General features: G+C 33.9%; 1 protein-coding gene across 2 annotated transcripts in view; it reads left to right on the top strand.

Annotated features, from left to right (window-relative positions):
• shg (DE-cadherin) overlaps positions 1-22,119 on the top strand; it is a 239,519-nt gene that overhangs the window by 184,840 nt on the left and 32,560 nt on the right. For both annotated transcript variants that reach the window (XM_077429790.1, XM_077429789.1), the window contains exons 2-7: positions 8,520-8,605; positions 12,929-13,069; positions 15,464-15,589; positions 20,416-20,565; positions 21,229-21,414; positions 21,506-21,708. In XM_077429790.1, the coding sequence (XP_077285916.1) occupies positions 8,520-8,605; positions 12,929-13,069; positions 15,464-15,589; positions 20,416-20,565; positions 21,229-21,414; positions 21,506-21,708 (892 nt within the window). The remainder of the gene's footprint in view (positions 1-8,519; positions 8,606-12,928; positions 13,070-15,463; positions 15,590-20,415; positions 20,566-21,228; positions 21,415-21,505; positions 21,709-22,119) is intronic.

Genomic DNA, 22,119 nt, shown 5'->3' with positions numbered 1-22,119 from the left:
CTACAAAGCAATGGTGACTACATATGTAGTGAAATCATGTTTTTGTATTCGCAATTAATCCTAAGCTAGGGTATATAAATGTAAATATATACAGGAGCGATAATGAGGGGGGGGGGGAGGAAGTTACAGGGCCTGGACCGTGTCCGATATTTATATTTATTTAATACTAAATGCTTATTATTTTTTGAACCACGTATTCTTTGTCCATTTGAAATCGTACCTGTTATATAATACTTTCCTATTCAATTATTTTTAGGTATATATTAATTTTATATTTAATATACATATATTTATAAAGGTATTTTTCTAATAGTTCTGATGGATTTTTCGCATATTAATATATCTATAAGACCATATTTTAGTTTATCATAGGGCCCTAAATTATTTTTCGACGGCCCGAAATTCCTCTCATCAGTGTACGTACATTATTTATTTTTATTATTTTTTTAATTAATACCAGGAAGGCCTAACAGGTAACCCCAATGTGCCTTCCTGGTCAGAAACATTGTACATTTGATACAAGTATTATTAGTATTATACAAAGTAAATACATATCAACAGAGACAGCTACGATCAAATTTATAAATAAATAAATAAATAATTCAGTGAAATTCGAGATACATACATACATACATAGTTCTATGTTTAACAGTCGGTGAATTCATTTCGATTCGTCGTTTTCATACCATAGAGTAGTTAACTGGAAAATGAAATAAAAGATCCAATCAGTTCGACGACAATTATCCTCTCAAAATCTTTTTGCACCGTACCTATACACACAGCCAAGTAGGTGTGGAATAGTTTATTGAACGTATCCGTTTAGGGAGTTTGTTTAACATTAGTATGCCGACAAAGGGCCGTGATACGGGTGTACGTAAGGGTTTCGGCACACGGAATCACGTAACCAATAAGGTTACCGGCTCCCAATGTAGAAAAGAAACACCTCCAGTGAGAAAGAAGCCTTTTTCTTATCGGTGCGCCTATATTGCCACTCGCCGAGCTTGTCAATAACCGTTCGAATTGGACTTAAATAACAGTCCGTATAACTCAACGGTGGAATAATTCCGATTTTGAGTCTACATTGGACTGCTCCTATTTCTATAAATCTATGTATATATTATATACCCATATACCCATCTTCCCAGTTGTTGAAAGGAGCACGTATTAGAATTATTGGCCGGCGAACCGTGTGCCACACAATGCATTTTTATATTGAAAGTTGACCGTTTCAATCGGTTTGGTGCTAGATGTAGTTCTCGATCAAACTTGGAACGTTTTAGGACTTGCGAAGTGCGTTAAGGTCGTAAAGTGTTCCTCTTGTGCTTATAATATAATATATACTTAAGGTAATAGAATTTTTTTCGTATTCAAATTCAAACTTTTCTCATTTGATCTAAATCGATTTTTAGTTTAGACAGCTCTTCAGCTTCGACTCTATGTATCTATCTATGTACATACTTACATTGTATGTATAAATCTGAGAATATATTATATTTAAATGAGGATTACACGTTGTGTATACTTATAACTGGTTAAATTTAGCATACATTATGTATGTATGTGTGTGAATTTTGAGCTTCAATCTCATAATGAAGATTTTCTTATAATGAGTAGTAAGTACTTGCAAAGCATTTCCGGCTGATGTTTAGAATTGTTATACATTTATAATGGTTTTAGGATGTTGTTTTTTAAGCTTTTTATTGTTCATACTATATGTACAGGAATTCATATATATTCACAGTATATGTATGTATCTTAATAGCTTTTGATTCAGTGTTCAATTTCTATTTTACATGCCATTATTTTTCTTGTCAGTGTTTATATTATAATATTATATTTTTTTAATGTTAGTGCTTAAGTCATAATAAGAACTAAACCAAAAACTTATTTACTATTATAATATAAATGTTCATAATACATTTTATCTTTTTATGCATATCTATTATTTTTTACTAAAGACCGATCGTGCATCAATTAAGTAAAGAATGATCCTAATTGTAATCAGATGTAGTTTAATGGAACCAAATCTAATTTTTTTGACATTCTCATTTGTAATTGTTTTTGGGCTATGTATTATACATTGTAAATGTGTATCCGTTTTTATGTACATAGTTTTTTTCATACAAAAAGCGGTTTTTATGGGATGCTATATATAGTACCCAAGTTCACATATGTATGTACATAGATCACCCGTGACTTATTATTTTTGTTGGCAAATATTATTAAATAAAATTTATACACGTTATTAATTAATTTTAATATCATTGAATTATATTTACATATATACATACATATGTATGTGGCACTTTCGTTCAATTGAACTGTCGAAGGGGTTGACAAATTGGAACTTAATTTTACATAAACCTATACAATTCTATTGTTATATGCCTCCAATGGCTAATAACGTTCTTAGATTTATTGAATGTGTGATTGATAGAATTTATTGAATTTAAACAGATTTTTGGCATATTATTTTAAACTTTAAATATAGGCAATCATTCTTGTCTATGGTTTTTATTTTAAATAGAATATTAAATAGCAATATTTCTTGTCTATGATTTTTATTTTATTTTAAATTGCACCATTGTGGCATTACATGTGTCCCTAATTCGCCACAGTGGTCGAAAAAATGCAGAGAGACGAGAATTTTTTTTTTATATATACATACATATATATACAGACAAAAAATACATCGATATCTAATCATAAAAAACAATAGCATTTTAATAATAGCAGACAATGTAAAAATATCAAATAATAAAATACAAAGTTGGGAATGTCTTGCATCTACAGCTAGCTCCAATATATGTACATATAAGAACCAGCGGCAAATACATATATAAAAAATGGCCCAAATGGAAGAGAGACGATCTAAATTCCACTCATACATCACATTAAATTATGAAAATAATGATCAGCGCAGGCTATCAGACAAATAAGTTGAAATAATCTCCGATAACCTACGCTCACCGAGGTGGAAAATATCACATTCATATGTATATACGTACATACATATGTATATTTTTAGTCTTCGCCTGGCCGAATTTAGAACTGAATGGAGGCAGCTGGTTGACCGCACATCATAGTCACGATCCTCAGTGATGAGGGAACCGACAGCAATATATATGTATATTTAGGTAGAGTTTTAATTGAATGCTCGGCTGTTGCATACGTTTATAATTTATATTCTATACAGTATATCGAAATCTAATCGTGTGTTTAATCGTTGTCGGCTTTAGAGGTCCCCCGTTGAAATCACCACAGTTGATCAAAGGCAAACTTTGCCAGGCTGGATTTCCATCGATTGAACAACGAGAAGCTGAAACCGAATAAAACTTCCTCGGCAGACCCACATCATGCGAAACTATTTCATTTTGGAAACTCTTTGGAACGCCTGATTTACGTTTGCAAATCTAGTGCTTCCTTGTTGCCTTAGAACTTTTGTATTCCGCGCACTTGAAATTTATTCAATTCCGATCTTTTTTTTTTCCATTCAATTTTAGAAATAGGGACCTTCTATCGAATAGTATCGATCGGACGTGCTTAAAATAAATATTTCGATGGATTTTAAAATTTTCCATCGTACATGTATAGCATAGATCGTACATAGATTGCGCTGAGCACGCTATTCGCGAATTATGTTTTAATAAAAGAAATGGGCTCCGACTAATCGGTCGCCAATTAAATTATACTCGTTTATTGTCAATTTATTATTTGAAAACCGCGTTATTTCTACGAATGCCGCCGCTAACTTGATGTCGTTGTAACAAAAGCCATCGCTACGCATGTTGTGCGTAATTTTGCGAGCGTGCGAAATTTAAATCCGACTTGAGCTCGCTATTCTTCTCGTTAAAACTCCCTTTTTCATCATGCGTATAATGTTAACATTGTTCTTGTTTTCCGCGCGGGTCCTTGCACTTAATTAGCCTTTTCCAAATTGCGCCATAAAAAATATGCTTTTCTCTTTCAATTCGAGTTATTAAATTTTTATTTTCATATTTTTAATTAAAATCTATTGGAAAACTTCTAGTATGAAAATTGTCTATTGAGCGTATTGCCCTTAACTAATCTTTGGATAAAACAAATTTAGAACATTTCAAAATTTAATATTAACACTTTTTAATTAAAAAAAATACGTTTTTAATTGCTTAAACAAGTGTTTCTTTAATTGCGGAAAATTTTTAATGATATGAAATACATATTTGCGAAAAGCTAAAAAAATATAAAAAAAATTAATACAAATGAGCCGTTATATTTCAAATTGGTCCACTTTCTCCGTGTCGAGAAATATTGCGTAAAGTATTAAATATAAAGTTTTGCTTTTTACAATACATTTAAAGATATTGGTGGCCTGTAATAAGTTTATTCTGTCTTTCCGAAATTCTGGACATATCGAATTAAAACTAGTAGAAGTCAAGCTGAAATAGTGTTTATAGAATTGCAAATTGGATTAGCCAGCAGTATGGTTCGGTCGTTGCGTTTATGTTTAGCACCGAGAGGTTATCGGGTTTTATCCCGTGCTAATCTTTAATGCTGCTTGTCAGACTTGGATATCTCTGACTCCAAGTTGATCGTTTCCTATCAGAGTTTACCAATTTATATGATTTCATTGTTGAAACGGTTCCCTCCATCAAATTGGCAAAAACCATCCTACCCACTATGTCACCAATATCTGAATTTGATTTATGTACAATATGTAAAAATGTACAAGTCTAAATCCATAGATGTCTCTATGAATTAATTAATTTATTAATTAATAGTTAATTTCGTGTTCTTCAGCATCTCGAAATTCAGTGATTTTTGTAATTGGGTATGAAGGCACATTACCTGTTAGGCCTTCCTGGTATATTGTATCTATTTAAAAATAAAATAAAAAACATGTATTTTTTAAAACACCTTTCAGATATTTTGTAAAATACAAAATAAGTATTATTTTCGAATTAATATTGTTCCAATGATTATAATCACAATTATAATGATATATACTAAAACTTCACATTTCTTAATAATTGTTATTTTGTATTGTTTTTATTTTATTTGCTGTATAACATAAAATCAAATGTATTTCATAAATTATATAACAAAGTATAAAAATTTATCTTGAAGATGAAGATGAAGATTAAAAAATTAAACATGAAAATGCCATATACATATGTATGTATTGTAAAAAAATAGATGCGGGTTTTTTGAAATGATAAAACTCACTCTCAGCAGTTAAACAAAAAGTGTGTTTTTTTATTTTAATTGAATATTTTTTCAACTCTGAATAAATTGATATTTTTTTCAAATTTAAATATTCATATTCTCTTGGAACACTTAGATATATATAATACTAGTTGTTTTACCCGGCTTCGCTCAGGATTTGTAATATAAACAGCGTAAAAATGGCGAATCTAATAGTAAATATTCATTTGTTTTTTTTTATTAAATTTATTTGAATCGAAAAAATATTATTTTCAACCAATTAAATTGTCTTCATAGAAACTTTTTTTTGTTTACGAGGTTCCCAACCACTTACATACTTACATACATCTCTTTCAAAATTATATATGTATGTACGTATATTTCATATATAAGTTCGTGGAACTTCGGTTAAGTACCACTGGTTTAAAGTATCAGTCAAATGATCAAGTAAACATAAATATGTATAAAAAGTATTAAGACATCTTTTATTTGAAATAAAAAAAAATGGTAAAGGAGAAAATGGTTTGAGAGACTCGGCTCTAAATATTCCCCTTCGCTGAAATTCGCTGCAAACGTAATCTATAACGGTCTTCCTGTATTACCTCTTTTTCGTACAAACAAATATGTATTCTTTATATTTTACTATCACTTCTTATTTTCGCTTCGTAAAAGTTAAGTTGTTTGCGTTGATATGTGTGGTTTTAATAAGCGAAAGACCGAAAAGCTCTCATACGCTCAACGAGATGTAAGCCCTTAAGATTGCCTCAAGTGTTTTTTTTCCGGTTCGTATCGAATTTTTTATTATTTTTTTTCGTCAAGGCTTTCCGTAGAATCCCCATAATTTATGGCATTATCAAACGCTGACTGACACACAGCCTTGATTTAGAACTTTAATTCGTGTCATATGCGCCAAATGCGGCCGAACATAATGCCAAATTTTCCCCGATGTGCGAATGTATTATACTTTCTCTTCGTTGACATTACAAAATCATTTTTCATGTAATGGATTCTCGTATATTTCGTACATTCGAACACAAACATATTAATAACAATAACCGGAGCTTTCCAGGGATACAAATGCGTCGACATCGATTTTCGATTAAGCGTTTCGAGTGTGTAAAAAAATACGACGCGTCGATTTGCCGATCTATCTATCTACGACGCTTTGTCATTTCATTTTTTTTTATATATATATATATATATATATATATATATATATATATATATATATATATATATATATATATATATATATATATATATATATATATATTTATATTTACTTCTCTTTGGTGGATGTAGAATTATTTGATTCACGGTTAATGTCTGGCACATTTGTCATATTTATAATATACTAGCTGTATTACCCGGCTTCGCTCAGTGTTTATAATATAAACCGCTTAAACATGACTAAGCTAATTTAATTAAAAAAAAAAAAAAATTAAAAAAAAATTTAAAAATTAAAAAAAAAAATAAAAAAAAAATAAAAAAAAAATCAAAAAAAAAATTAAAAAAAAAATAAAAAAAAAATTAAAAAAAAAATTAAAAAAATTTTTTTTAAAAAATCAAAAAAAAAAATCAAAATTTTTTTTTTGCCTTCTAGGGCTTCGCCCTCGGCGCCCCCCTGAGCCTTTGCCTTCTAGGGCTTCGCCCCTCCACGCCCCATGAGCAATTGCCGTTTAGGGCTTCGCCCCCCTTAGTTAATGCCTTTTAGGGCTTCGCCCCTCCGCACCCCCATGATTAAATGCCGTCTAGGGCTTCGCCCCCCTTAGTTAATGCCTTTTAGGGCTTCGCCCCCCGCGCCCCCAAGATTAATTGCCGTTTAGGGCTTCGCCCCCCTTAGTTAATGCCTTTTAGGGCTTCGCCCCTCCGCGCCCCCATGATTAAATGCCGTCTAAGGCTTCGCTCCCATGATCAGTTGCCTTTTAGGGCTTCGCCCCCCACGCCCCCAAGATTAATTGCCGTTTAGGGCTTCGCCCCCCTTAGTTAATGCCTTTTAGGGCTTCGCCCCTCCGCGCCCCCATGATTAAATGCCGTCTAAGGCTTCGCCCCCATGATCAGTTGCCTTTTAGGGCTTCGCCCCCCGCGCCCCCAAGATTAATTGCCGTTTAGGGCTTCGCTCCCCTTAGTTAATGCCTTTTAGGGCTTCGCCCCTCCGCGCCCCCATGATTAAATGCCGTCTAAGGCTTCGCCCCCATGATCAGTTGCCTTTTAGGGCTTCGCCCCTCCGCGCCCCCATGATTAATTGCCGTCTAGGGCTTCGCCCCCCTTAGTTAATGCCTATTAGGGCTTGCGCCCCATGAGGCTGGGCCCCCCGGGCCCCCTTCGGGGCCCCACGGGGCTGCGCCCCTTGTGGCGCCCCCTTTTGAGCCCCATGGGGCTGCGCCCCATGAGGCTGGGCCCCCCGGGCCCCCTTCGGGGCCCCACGGGGCTGCGCCCCTTGTGGCGCCCCCTTTTGAGCCCCATGGGGCTGCGCCCCATGAGGCTGGGCCCCCCGGGCCCCCTTCGGGGCCCCACGGGGCTGCGCCCCTTTTGAGCCCCATGGGGCTGCGCCCCATGAGGCTGGGCCCCCCGGGCCCCCTTCGGGGCCCCACGGGGCTGCGCCCCTTTTGAGCCCCATGGGGCTGCGCCCCATGAGGCTGGGCCCCCCGGGCCCCCTTCGGGGCCCCACGGGGCTGCGCCCCTTGTGGCGCCCCCTTTTGAGCCTCATGGGGCTGCGCCCCATGAGGCTGGGCCCCCCGGGCCCCCTTCGGGGCCCCACGGGGCTGCGCCCCTTGTGGCGCCCCCTTTTGAGCCCCATGGGGCTGCGCCCCATGAGGCTGGGCCCCCCGCGCCCCCTTCGGGGCTTCACGGGGCTGCGCCCCTTGTGGCACCCCCTTTTGAGCCCCATGGGGCTGCGCCCCATGAGGCTGGGCCCCCCGGGCCCCCTTCGGGGCCCCACGGGGCTGCGCCCCTTGTGGCGCCCCCTTTTGAGCCCCACGGGGCTGCGCCCCTTGTGGCGCCCCTGGCGGGGCCCCATGAAACTACTCGCCTTGCGCCCCCGCGGGGGTGAATCCATTGAAATGAAAAAAAAAATCGGCGCCCATGGATCGAAAAAAAAAAAATCGAATCACGTGTTCGATGACGTCACCGATCTACGGACGATGACGAAGACGACGACGACGACGACCAAGGATATTTACATACAAAGTCTCTTTCCAAATTATAGATTAGATTAAGACGCAATAGGATTGTATGGAAATCTATCAACCAAATGTGACGGATCAATCATATTGTATTTTTATTTATTTATGGTGTGTTATTTTACTAATGGCATTTTTTTTTTTGCTTTACAGAAGACTTACCATGGGAATCACTTCGTACTACAAAACTAAGACATTCTCGTCATTCAGAATCATTCCACACATCATATTCTGGAAGTGTAAGTATATAATTTATTCATTGGTTAAAATAATCATGTATTTTTCAGCCTTTCGAGAGGAGGGGTCGCTAGTTTGTCGCCGGAACTATTTTAGAGATAAAAATATATTCGTAAAATATATTTTTGAAATTAATAGCATGTACTAATTAGGTCTTTTGTCTGGACGTACGAAAATAAATGTTTAATTCATTTATCTTATCTTACACTGATCAGGGTCTTACCGTCTCCACCCGTCTCTTTCAGAAGAATCAACTCGTAAGATCTTTTCTTAGCCTTTATATTAAAGCAATTCTCTACAGGTGGTGTTAATGGAATTTAGGCGTAAGGTACATAATATACACACATACATATACCTATTTGTATATATTTAACATGATAAAAAAAGTGATTGGTATAAAAATAGTTTTGACCCAGCATTATTTATTACTAATATTAAAAATCTTTTGGAACAATTTGAAGGTAGTTTCCAGAAATTTACCATTGTCAAACCTGCGGCTACATTTTTATTGAGATTTCTAAATCCATAGCAGAATTTTAAAATTTCGAAATCATAATTTTTGAATTAAATTCAAATTGCTAAATCATCAAAAATTGAAGGATAGATTTTTTTGGAACCTCTAGTTCACACCTATCCAGCACGAACCGGCAGCAGCAACTATCCTGCAAGTCCGGACAGTATTCTTTGGTACATTCTATATGGACGCGTATGAATGGGTGAATGCGCATGCGCGAATGGAGTATGAATGCGTCCATATAGAATGTACCAAATAATATTGTCGGTATTTACAGGATACCTGCTGCTGCCGGTTCGTGCTGGATAGGTATGAACAGACCTTTAATTGAGTTGTTATTTGTTTATTTAAAAAATAAAACACTATCAAATATTATACATATGTATATTCAATTTTTATTTTTCTATTTTTTTTAATTCGGCTTGCGCCCGCCATATCACAACATGTTTGGGAATCCCTGCTCTATGTTAACAGCGATGTAATCGATTTGTCCAGTTTTATCTGTTTGTACCTTTATATTCAAATCTTGCAATACTACGAAGCATCTTATTATAAACAATCTACAATATATGTATGTATGCACATATGTACGTTTTTAGTTTTATTTCGTATAATATAATATTTATATATCTACTGATTTCAGTGAAATTGAAATATGTTTATTTTATGAAAATCGAAATACGATTTAGTTAGTTTTTGACCAAAGTCAACATGCGTGTTGGTTAATGCATAATACACATGTATGCACATATAATATTTGTTTAACTGTAAAATTAAAATTTTGTTGAAATGTGTAATTTGATGCAACATATTCTTCGTAGAATAGACTCGTATGTGGTAAGTCAGTTCGCAATTTGGACAACCCGATTGTCTCACTTTACACAAAACCGTTTGTAACGCTACAAAACGCCCTGAAAAGTTTATCGCTCGAGTCTTTTGTCGTCCCTTAAATAATTCAGCTGTGTATGTGTGCCGCGGGAAGGGAAACTTTTTAACCGTGTCGCTTTAAAGTTTTGCGAAGTGTCGTATCGTTTAATAATTCTCATATACATTAATAGCCCTTCCGAAGTGCTTACATATTGAATTCGTTTTCACAGTGTATAATAATGCCGTTTAAAATGGATAAAACTTCACTCGTCAAATTTACATGCATAGTGTAGTGTTTTGTTCCATACATACAAAAGTGAGTTCAATTGCGCATATCAGTGTCTCCTTCACTGTTGAATAATTTGTCGGTTTCATCGTCTATGTAATTTTATGGGGATCTTTCGTCCGATTCTTCCTCTTGTCCTCTCCACGCCATCACTTCAAAAATTTCAATACATATAAGTAATATTATAATAAAATAATTACAATTCCTTTTTCGTATTCCGCTTCCTTTTCGGTGAAATATTTCATCGTAACCTTTGAAAACTAATCCTCAATCAGTAACAGTCGTTGATATTTCGCTGCCATTATAGTCGAAATTTTGACACGTAAATGTACCGCAAGTTGAGCTCCCCTTACTTTACCACTTGATATTTTCCGGTTTACACGCGCGCTTTAATGTCATTCTACACGTGTTTTCATCCGGGCCACACACTCGAGGTATTCATATTATTTTCCCCCTTCGCCGAAAATTCGATTTCACAATTTTTATATTTTCCTTTTCGCTTGTAACACGACCGTTTTAAACCAAACAAAGAAAACCGACCTATTTGCAAACATAATAATCGCGGGAAAATTGTCTACCTTATATAATAAATTCGTATCATTAGTATGTATTATACATACAACAAATCCACGTATTATGTACAACGTGGATTCAAAATGTATATTATATGTAATATATACGACAATTCAACTTGAGCCGGCTTCAATGCCTAATTAACACAATTATCAATAGGGGTTTGATTGACAATGTAATATGATGAATTCTGCGTAATTAATGTGTTTACATTCATTGGCCTTGGAAGGATGGTGTTATTTTGGCGAGAAAAATTTTCTTCAGCTATGTTTAATATGATTGAACATTTTGATTCTTTTAGTTTTAGTTTTTTTTTTTTTTTTTGGTATTTCAGTTCATAAGTTTTACGGCCCATTAGGCGAAGGGGTGCGAAAAATATACGCCTCCAAGAGGACCGTTCTGTGGAGGAATTTGATGTAGCGAACATCCTTGGTCGTTCTGACATATAATAAATATCGACTTTCCGAGCTTTTCAAGCTGAGAAATAAAAAGAATTGCGTGCCAAGCTCAACCATCACGCTTGCCTTTATTAATATTGCAGGATAGACCTATTCGATGACATTTCCACGCTTTGGGAAAAGGGGCGTAAAAACTCTTGTACGTAAGCTACACCTCACTGAAAATTTTAATGATGCCCTTCGAAAAAGACTAGCGGAAAAGCTGTTTCTCTGTAGGCTCGGGAAAAGTTCAATCGTGGTTATTAGTAACAGAATGGCGTATGTGATATTTAGCGATGAGTGTTTAATAGCGGGGAAAATCATGGTGTTAAGTGTACGTAACAATTACTATAGTATATCGTGATTAATCTGTTTCAACACTTGTCTACGCGTCTGTTATAAAATTAAAAATAAATAAATTTTGAAATCTGTAAATTTATTATATAATCTTTGTATTACGCAGTGAGCTGTTTGCATTAAATGTATATTTGGATTTATGTATATTATATTTCTATACTCGATTGGTTGCGTTTATTATTCAATGACACTTTCGTGCCTTGGGTAAAATAATATAAGACGAATTTAATATACATACATATTTTCGCGTAACATTTTATATTGAATCGTGTATTTTTGCAGACGCACTTGTTCTAAAGTGGTTTTTATGGTATTGTCAATAGAGAGTCTTTGGCTCGTTTATCGCACGCTCGTTCATATATTCTCTTGATGTTTTGTTACACATGATATATTTTCGAGCGAGTTATGTTTGATTTCCGTGTCCTTTGAGAGAAACGTTTTTATGTTTGCAAAACAGAAATTTCGGCAAACTCTGTACCGCGCATCAGTGGCGTAGCGAAGGGGGGGGGGGGGGTGGGGGGGGGGTCTGGACCCCCCCTTGGCGAATCGCGGTCGGCGGCAAAATATCCCACTCCTGTCGCAATAGATCGTTTGTACCATTTTTGGATAGTTTTTTTATCACAAATCCATGACAGATTTTTAGGACATAAACATATACTTGAAAATTTCCAATGTTTGCTTCCTGATGAAAAAAGTTCTCTACCATCAAGTGTTTTAAAAAATAAGATAAAGACTTTGGGCGAAATTTACAGCCAAGATATATCTTGTGGGCCTTGCATTCTAACTGGAGAATTGGAAATGTGGTGACAATATATATATTCACTTCCACTTCCGGTGACAACAGCCACAAGTGAACGGAGCTTTTCCACACTACTTGCTTTATTAAATATTAGATTCATAGGGATATAAATGTTAGTGCAGAAAAAAAAATTTGATATGTTAACAATAAAGACGCGAAGATTGGATCTGTGAATTTCGTAATTTTTTAAAGTATTCATTATTTTTATTTTATTTGAATTTTGTTCATACTATATTTTTATTACGTATTTACTTTATTTTTATATGTTGTGATTTTATATTAATTAAATATAAATTATATAACTTATTTTGCCTTTTTTCCTGTCAAAACCCCCGCCCTTGACAAAATCCTGGCTATGCCACTGCCGCACATTACGGGATTTAGCATGCTAAGCCCCCTTCCTCTCGAACTTTATATCTGTGTAATTTTAATAACAAAAGTGCCATTTTAAATTACTTGTACTAATGTTTTATGTGCTATTTTTTGTTTCAGCACCCGAAGTCGGTTGACGTGAGAGACACCTTAAAAAACAATTTGGCTGTTAAGGATAATCACAAACCCGTTTTTACAAATTGTTCACATTATCATCCATCAGTACCAGAGCATACGCAACCAAATGTGCACATATTTACGGTAATTATAATTTATACATTCATTTTTTGCCAAATTTGTATTTTTTAATCAATCTCGTCACAATTCAAATGTCTTCATATGTTTGTTTGTATTTACTAGTTTCACCAAAAGACATATTCGGAAACTTTTTTGATGACTTTTATATTATCGAAATTGTTAAATTTTAAACGAACTCTCATTTTCTGCAGTAGAATTTTCTCTTTGGTTACTCATTAACGTAAAGAAATATTCGTTTAATTTTTAACAAGTCAAGAAGCTTTTCTATTTTCGTAAATCTTCGTTGTTAAAATAACGCGCTTTGTCTCTCTTTTCTTTTTAAATCTTCAAGTTTACTCGTTTTTGTCGTCGAGTGTTCTGCGCCTATGATTTTCATTGTATAGTCGTTGCCGTCTTTTAAGGTTTTGCGTACACAGTAGCAAAAAAAAAAAAACTGAGGGTAGAAGAAGAAAAAGAAAACGTACACAGAAATGTAGGTCTCGAACCGGGGTGGTAAAGAAAAAAGAAAACTGCGACTTCCATATCATTAAGCAATTCGTTAAACTTTTTTTTGCACAATACCTTCCAGCCATAAAATTATATGTGCGCCATTATTTGGAGACGGATCGCGCAGTTCCGCAACCCGCTATGCGAAATTTTTGAAACAACGTATCGATCTTCCGAGGCTTTGAGAGGCTGTGGAGTCCAATAAAAATACAATTTGGCTTAACAGGCCTTTTATAGACCTCAATCTCGGACACCGGCATCTAATCAGGTAGTAGGAGTAAACCTCACTTGAAAGACACTTAACCTAAATCCTGCGCCGATTCAACTATCGTGCTAAGGCATTTATGTATATGTTTGCATGTCATAGTTTATCAGTTCTTGTTAAAACGCTCAATCGAATTAGAAATGGATCTGCTTTAGGTACGTGACCGTTTCGACCGGTTTAACCGCAAGTTAAAAAGAGACTAAATCCGAAGAGTTTTTACTCATCCCACTGCTTCCAAAAGATTAGGACCGGGGCTTTACAGGGAAATTTCAACCTTGCGAGAGCGGTTGTGTAGAGAGATTATATGTGACATCAAACAGGCTCAAAGTCAAATCCATGCTACTTTATTGTTGATGAGATTGGAAAAGAAATACGAAAACATGGCACCCATGAAGGTCTTAGGAATTATTTAAATTATGGGCGATTCATTCAACAAGTCTGTTAAGTCTGAAAAACTACAAGTTCCCTTTTTAAGGGACAATATAAGTGCATTCAGTCTTTCTTCGATCTTCGTTTATGACATTAATCCATTATCTGCCCCAATTTCACATTTACTCGATCTGTTTTTTTATTAATTCGCGACTTCTATTGTATCAACTCCTACATATGTATATTATATTTACTACGACATGGACCGCCCTTGGATTTATCGAGTGCGTAATACTGAAATAAACATTATTTTCCCAAAATAACATTTTAACATTTCGAAGTCGGTAGACAATATCTTTGCTTCAATTAACGGACCATAACCATTCAATTACGGAGCATTTATTCAAACATCACAATTTTTCATATTCGAAAAATGAACACTTCGATTTTAGTTAATAACGCGTTACTCGATATCGAATTTGAGACCGTAATATTTAACTTAGCATTATTTATTTCTTATTCTTTCGCTCGAATTATATTGGAAAAACTTTACGAATATTAATATTATAATGAATTGAAAATTGCATATTAGCTACACATACATAATATTAAATAATCGCGCCGATTATTTTACATATAAAAGTATTTATAATTAACATCAATTAAAAAAATAATTGTAACTGTTCAAAAATCCTCGTTAATACGAAGGAATAAAAAAATCTTATAATAAAGTTTATACTTTGTGAATAAATTGAGATTAAACTGGTTTATCTATTGTATATTTTATTTATTAATCTGTGATAGGATAATGTGTTAATTTGTCACGAAACGTATTATTGATATTTGGAATATTTTTTTTGTAAAGTACATATAACGTTTTTTGTACGTACATAAAAATAACTTCGTGAGTGTTTTGTCACGTGAGCGTTTTGTCTCGTGAGCGTTTTGTCCCGTGACCGTTTTATCGTGTGGACGTCATGTCGTGCGTCATGTGAGCGTTTTGTCGTGACACCGTTTTTAAAATATAAAATACCCTAATGAAATTCAAAGACCAACGCATACCTCTATGTACATACATATGTACAAAATATCGCTCTGTTGTTTTTCATTGGTTGTAAGATTAAATTTAGCCAAAAAAAACCTTGTAAAACGAATAGGTTTTATGAAATTTGTTCTATTTATCAATGTCTTACATACAATACATATGATTCTCGTCCATTTGAGATGTTGTGTACTATGTGTCGATTGTGTAAATAATGTTTGTTTTTTGGTTGCAGGTGAAAGCCGAAGACAAGGATCCGCCAGATCGTGGCGGGAAGCTTCGGTACCAGTTCGTGATAGCCTCTGGTGAGAAGCCCAAGTTCAAAATAGACGCGGACACGGGGTTCATCACAACCAGTCACGTAAGTTCTTCTGACATTCCAAACTGCACCCCACATCATCCTTGGAGTGTTGCAATTTAGAATTATGCAACACACGCGAGGCGCCACATTGGAATATTTCGGTTTCGACCCCCCGCACGCTACCCTGGTGCATTGAGTTGATTCAATTTTGACTTCAGCAGTTTCCAAAACTAGATTTGAAGTTGTTCCCATTTTACAGTGCTATAAATAAAAGGTACAGATAAATAATTATCCAGAACCTCGATGAAATACACATTTCGTATGATGCACCCTGAATTCGATCCATTATACATACATATATGTATATACATATGTACATCCTCGTACACCGATTTTTTACTCATGCTATGACAATTATATTTATCCGAATGGAAAATATACTAGTACATTTTATTTATAACTGGATGATTTGAAGTAATTTTATCAAATTTGGTAGATGTTCTAAATATACATATGTACATCCACCATATTACGGATTGATACAAGACAGTTTGTCTTCCCCTAGAGAATTCTTGGTTTACACGTGACATGCTTAGCTCAAAGCTCATTTTCTTAAGTACTTGTGATTTGTCTTTAAAGGTAAACTTTTAAATTTTTTCGACGCGTGACACTTTATGTTAAACTTTTTTCATTTATTCTTTATTTTCTGAATATGAAATTCGCATAAACTTTTATCTCATCATTATTTTTACCTTTTTATACTTTTATCTGGTAAATTATTTTTCCAAGACCTTTGAAATTATTTACATAGCTTAGTATTCGATATGGAATTTACATCTTAGTTAGTATAAGATTAAAACAGTTCGCCAATTTTTTAAAACTAGACTATAAGAGCAGTTTATGTTCATTTACCTTATTTACGCTAAATTATTGTTTTATTGACCTTTAACCATCAGCATAGATATATGATTAGCTTGTAATGCTTTCAATTTTGTGGTCACGGGCAGGGCCGTAAAGAGAAAATCCGGGCTCCGGTGCAAATTTGAAAATTCGGGCCTCCCCATGACCCATTTTAGTAAAAAAAAATGATGTGGGTATTTCAATTAACATCGTTGATAATTAATAAAAATATATGTCATATTAATTTATATACATAAATACGATACAGTGAAACAAATGAAATTAAATACAACAATAAACTATAACACATAAAATTAAAAATTAAATAATTAAAACATAATTAATTTTCAACACGTTAAAAATTAGTTTCATTTTAAAAAAATGATTCTGTCATACATGAAATAAAAATTAAACATATAACATTATATAATATAAAAACCGTAAAATATCAACTTATATTATTTATGGAAAAGCAGGTACATAGTAGGTAATAATGTATTGAATTGTTCATTTTAAAAAAATAATTCTGTCATACATGAAATAAAAATTCAACATATAACATTATATAATATAAAAACCGTAAAATATCAACTTATATTATTTATGGAAAAGCAGGTACATAGTAGGTAATCATGTATTGAATTGGGTGATTTTTTTTGTGAGAGCTTTTTAAAATGTCTTTATAAATGTACATATACATACTTCAGACTGATACATGTTCATTATGGGTTAAAATAATCAACATAGAAAATAATTGAATAATAAAAATGAACTCGTAAACGACAAATATTACTAATTTAAAAACTAACTTTGATTTGAAATATTCTAAATCCAGTCTACCGTTCACAATTATACAGCAAAATTTTAACATGTTTGAATAACCTATTTTTTAAAGTCGAAATACAAACGGATACTTTTAAGTATTAAAATCAATTATTTATTATTATATTTCGAAAGTCGGACTCGGGTTATTTGCATACCCTTCCCCCCTCTCGTCGGCCCTGGTCACGGGTTCTATCCATTCCATAATATAATTCCAGTTTGTATCTACATATGTACATAGTGTTTCATATATAAAATATCGTCTTATATGTATCAAAGTTTAAACTAGCATATTTATGTATGTATGTAGATACATTGTAATATGTACGATCGGTAGCAAGTGCAAACGCAAGATTTAATTTAACTGCTTAAAGTGAACGACGTTCAAATTCCATACCGTATCAGCTATGATATTTAACCGAGACGGTTAATATTTGATCTCGCGTATACTGAAGGGTTTCCATGCACGTGAGGTCTATTCAGATTGCTCGATCTCGAGCAGGAATTTAGTGTGTTGAGACCGCGTACAAAGTGATCGCGCCTCGATCGGAGTTTTCCCATTTTCCGATCGTATTTTGCGTTATCAAATTTAAAATTAAATCTTATTGAAATTCAGCACCAAGTTGCCAAGTCGCCGGGAGTAAAATTTTAAGTTTTAATGGGTTCCGTTATTCGAGCCGTTCGTTCCCCTCCACTTTATAATTAGCGATATAAAATTAAATTGCGAATTTTAAATCGCGGCTTGACGACGCCTGCCTTTCAATTCGGTTTTCATACTCGCACTCAATGGAGCAATATAATCTTAATAATATTGTTTCCCCGGTTTAAGCGCCCATTCATTCTGCGAGTTGCCGAGAATTATCGAGCGAAAACCGCCATAGTTTACCTATTATATGCAAATTAGTTTTGCGGTTTCGACGATTTGTATTACGTAAAGCGATACCCAAACACACCCCCATCCACTCCATCCCTATAGTGCTTTTCCTTCCTGGGAAAATTTATTTAACGTCGTTATAATGTCACGTTTATTCTTAATCACATACAAGATGTAATTGGGAAACCTGCCTATTTCGTTTGCTTAATAGACTATTTTGCTAATTTTAAATATTATGTATAATAATACTATTACATATTATTATGTTCATATTTTTCCCATTACGTTAAAACACGTTTAAATTAACGCTATAAGCATTGTTATCGCTTAATTTTTTTGTAATAAACGAACTTTGGGGTCGAACGTGTTGTCGAAATTTTACTTTTATTATGATGGGGGAAATAATTCGTAATACATTTTTTTATCTTCATTTAACATCTTTATGTAACATACCTAGGTTTATATGCTATATAATTTATATTTTATAACAAAATATTTTGTTTATATTATGTGTAGATACAAATACACACTACATATGTAGTGTCATCATAAAGGCTTTTGGGAACCTTTTGTTCAAAAATTAATTTTGGAAACTCTTGGATTGAATGACACCACTAAATATTACTTAAGAGGATTACTTTTTATTATTTTTATTTTTTAACATTCATATAAATACATCACATGTGCCATGACAGGAATTATCTCAAGACGACAAACATGGTTAGATTAATTTTTGTACGTAAGTACTAACAATTTTTCAAACATAATAGTACATAGAATACATATAGAGACTTTTAAGGACAATCAACAAATTTTTGATACACAGCAAATTTTTGAGAAATACATTATGTAGGTAGCTTTTTTTAAAATACTCAACAAATCTGAGATGCTAATGAAACTTAAGGGTAGGATAACGATTTATTGGATCCGTTTCAACAATTAAGCTAGAAAAAAATTGGAAAATTCTAACAGAAAGTGATCGGTTTGTTTTTTTTTAATAACCACAATATCTCACTAGCAGCGTATTTGGTCGGGACTTGAACCCACGACCTATCTACTGGTTTGCAATGCCAGTGCACTAAACTATGGCTCCGTACTAATATGTGATATTTCTTTATTTATTTACTATACTTGGGGGAGGCGGCAAAGCCGATAGACCCAAGGTGTTTGATCAAACATATTTTAACAAATTATACATATTTTCAAATTAAATGAGAAAAATAAATACATTAAAAAAACAATATTAAAATAAAAATAAGAGAGCAAAAAAAGTAAACATAAAAAAAAAAACAGAAATACGATTTCGGGAAAGAAGAATTACAGAAATCCTTTAGTTTAAAAAAATATTTCAAGCTTATTCTTAAAAATATTAACGTTATCAGAGGTTACTATATCATTGGGAAGACTATTCCAAACTGAAACCACCCCATTTGAAAAGAAGGAATCTCTGATCAATTTATTAGATTTTTCTTTTTGGAGTCTAACCTCTGAGGTGAGTGTTTACGTTGAATGTAATAAGATTAGACATTTGAAAATTATAATGATTATTAAATATTTTATAGACTTCGATTAAGTCACCTCTGATATCTAACGTAAAGACTGATGGAATTGTCTAATTTAAATTCAATAGAATAATTTTGATCAAAATTCCAATTTGTTATTTATTGTATTTGAAACATGAATTTAAGTTATCATAGCACTTAAACCAGAGATGAATATTTGGAAAAGTCTTTTGAAAGCTTCAAGTTTTCGCGTGGCACATTTCTATACACACCTATTTATATTATACATATGTATGTACCCACGTAAAGAAAAACGTTATGAATAGCGGCTATTGTTCCAAATATTGCACGAAAGGAAATATGTATGTGCAGGTCGGTGCCTTTCAGCGGCTATTTATGTGCCCTATTAACCTTATTTCACAGTATTGCATTTTGGCGAATTTAGCCCGTTCACAACTTCTCATTATATAATATGTATGTATAATATATTTTATATCAGAATGCGATGCGTACGTGTATCATGCTCACCGCGTGTTTTATAACTTCATTTCGTATTTTATTGAATAGCGCCGATTTAACACGGAATTTCGGAATTTTTCCACAAAACTGGAGCAGGTAGTTTTACGAGCATCGTCTCGTATGTACGTTTTTATAGTTAGTTTCACACGGAATTCCGTCGCTAGATAAAACCGGTGCGCTTTACGACGTCGGACTTGTTACCTTCTCTCTCTCATAGTTGATAAACTTTTTAACGATATATTTATATGTATTATTTTATTTGACGTTAGGTTTTCGATCGGGACGAGCCGGCTAGGGAGAAGGAGACTTACATTACTGTGAGGGTCAGCGACAATGGTTTGCCGCAACTTGATGATGTGTGCACCATCAAAGTCACAATTGAAGATATCAACGACAACTCGCCAGTCTTCGATAAAGTGGTACGTATTATTGATTTATGTAAATTTGTTGTGTAACTCTGTTGTTTGCCGCTCGTATCGGCGTTCACAGTGTACGTAAGTGAAAAATATTATATATATTAAAAAAAACACAAGGCACGAATATTTCTAAACGTTTGCTTTGAAATTAGGTCTTTCGGGAAGACGTTTGGAAGGTTTGTATTCGATTTTTAGCCATTGTAGATTTTTGTTTTGGTTTTTTTTTGTGTGCCGTTTGACGCTATTGATTTTTTACTATTTTTAAGAAATTTATGTTTATGTATCACAGTATAGTCTGAGACAAAATTCACTTTGTGATTTGGAATGATTTGTAACTAGCATTATTTTTACTTCTAATTTAATGAAAAAAATATTTTTTGTATTTTATTATGCATTCTTAATTCGTTGCTTTCATAATACAGAATAAGAACTTCTACAACGAGCTTGAAAAGATTTTAGTATTATAATTATTTTTGTAGATTTCTAGGTAAAGTTGGGCGGATGTAATTAATTTCAGTTTTATTTAAAAAACGGACATTAAGTAAATAAAAAATATACATATGCATAAAAGCTTCATATTTTTCAAATCAAAAGATGGCTTTTGCCTCGTTATTATAACATATTCCTACATAAAATAATCTATGTTTATTTGTCGTATTTTTGCAGTCTTATATGGAATCTGTGCCTCAAGATTTGCCCGTAGGAAAAGAAGTCATGAGAATATCGGCCACTGATATAGACGATGGCAATAATTCTATAGTTCATTATAGTTTGGATCCTTCATATTCAAATAATACCTATTTTCGTATCGACGAAAGCACTGGTGTAATATACTTAAATAAAACAATCGATGTAAGTATCATATACGTAATTTACGTTGCGTTACATTTTATTGCTGTAATTTAAGTTTTTTGTTAATTTTTTTGCAACCTCTTAATTTCAGAAACCGGCAAATTTTAAATTTGAATTGCGAGCTGTTGTAAACGATATGGGAGAAACTCCTCTGTACAATTCGATAATATTGGACATTCGAGTGGTAGAACCCAACAAAAAGAGTCCTTCGTTCAGTAATGTGCCTTTGGATATTATATACCTGAAAGAGAATTTTTCAGACTACGACTTCCGCATAGCTACCATACAAGCAGTGTAAGAGTCCCGCTTTTTTTAAATCTCGGCAATTTATCTTACATAAGCTTTAGTGGAAAAATTTAATTTGACTTCTTGAATGTACAGTCCTTTAATGTACAATGTATATGCTTTACAGTATTATTATGTGAGCTTCGGTTGGAAAATCGTAAACTTTTCAGTTCCACTTTGAAGTTTATAATACATTGTTACTGAAAGTAAGCTTTATTGCTCTGTTTTCAACCGTTTCCGATTGTGTTCAGATTTATATTTTTGTACTATTTGTTATATCATCGTTCCAATTACATATATGTATATATACATATGTAGTAATCTATTGATTTTGATACGCTTTTGATAACGATCTAGTTCACTTCGGTGTTTTAACTTACATAAAAAATAGTTTGTAAAGAGAAATCTGCGTGTTATTGA

Source organism: Arctopsyche grandis, chromosome 4 (genome assembly GCF_051622035.1).
Source record: "Arctopsyche grandis isolate Sample6627 chromosome 4, ASM5162203v2, whole genome shotgun sequence".
NCBI lineage: Eukaryota > Metazoa > Arthropoda > Insecta > Trichoptera > Hydropsychidae > Arctopsyche > Arctopsyche grandis.
This window is presented reverse-complemented; position numbering and strand designations above follow the sequence as displayed.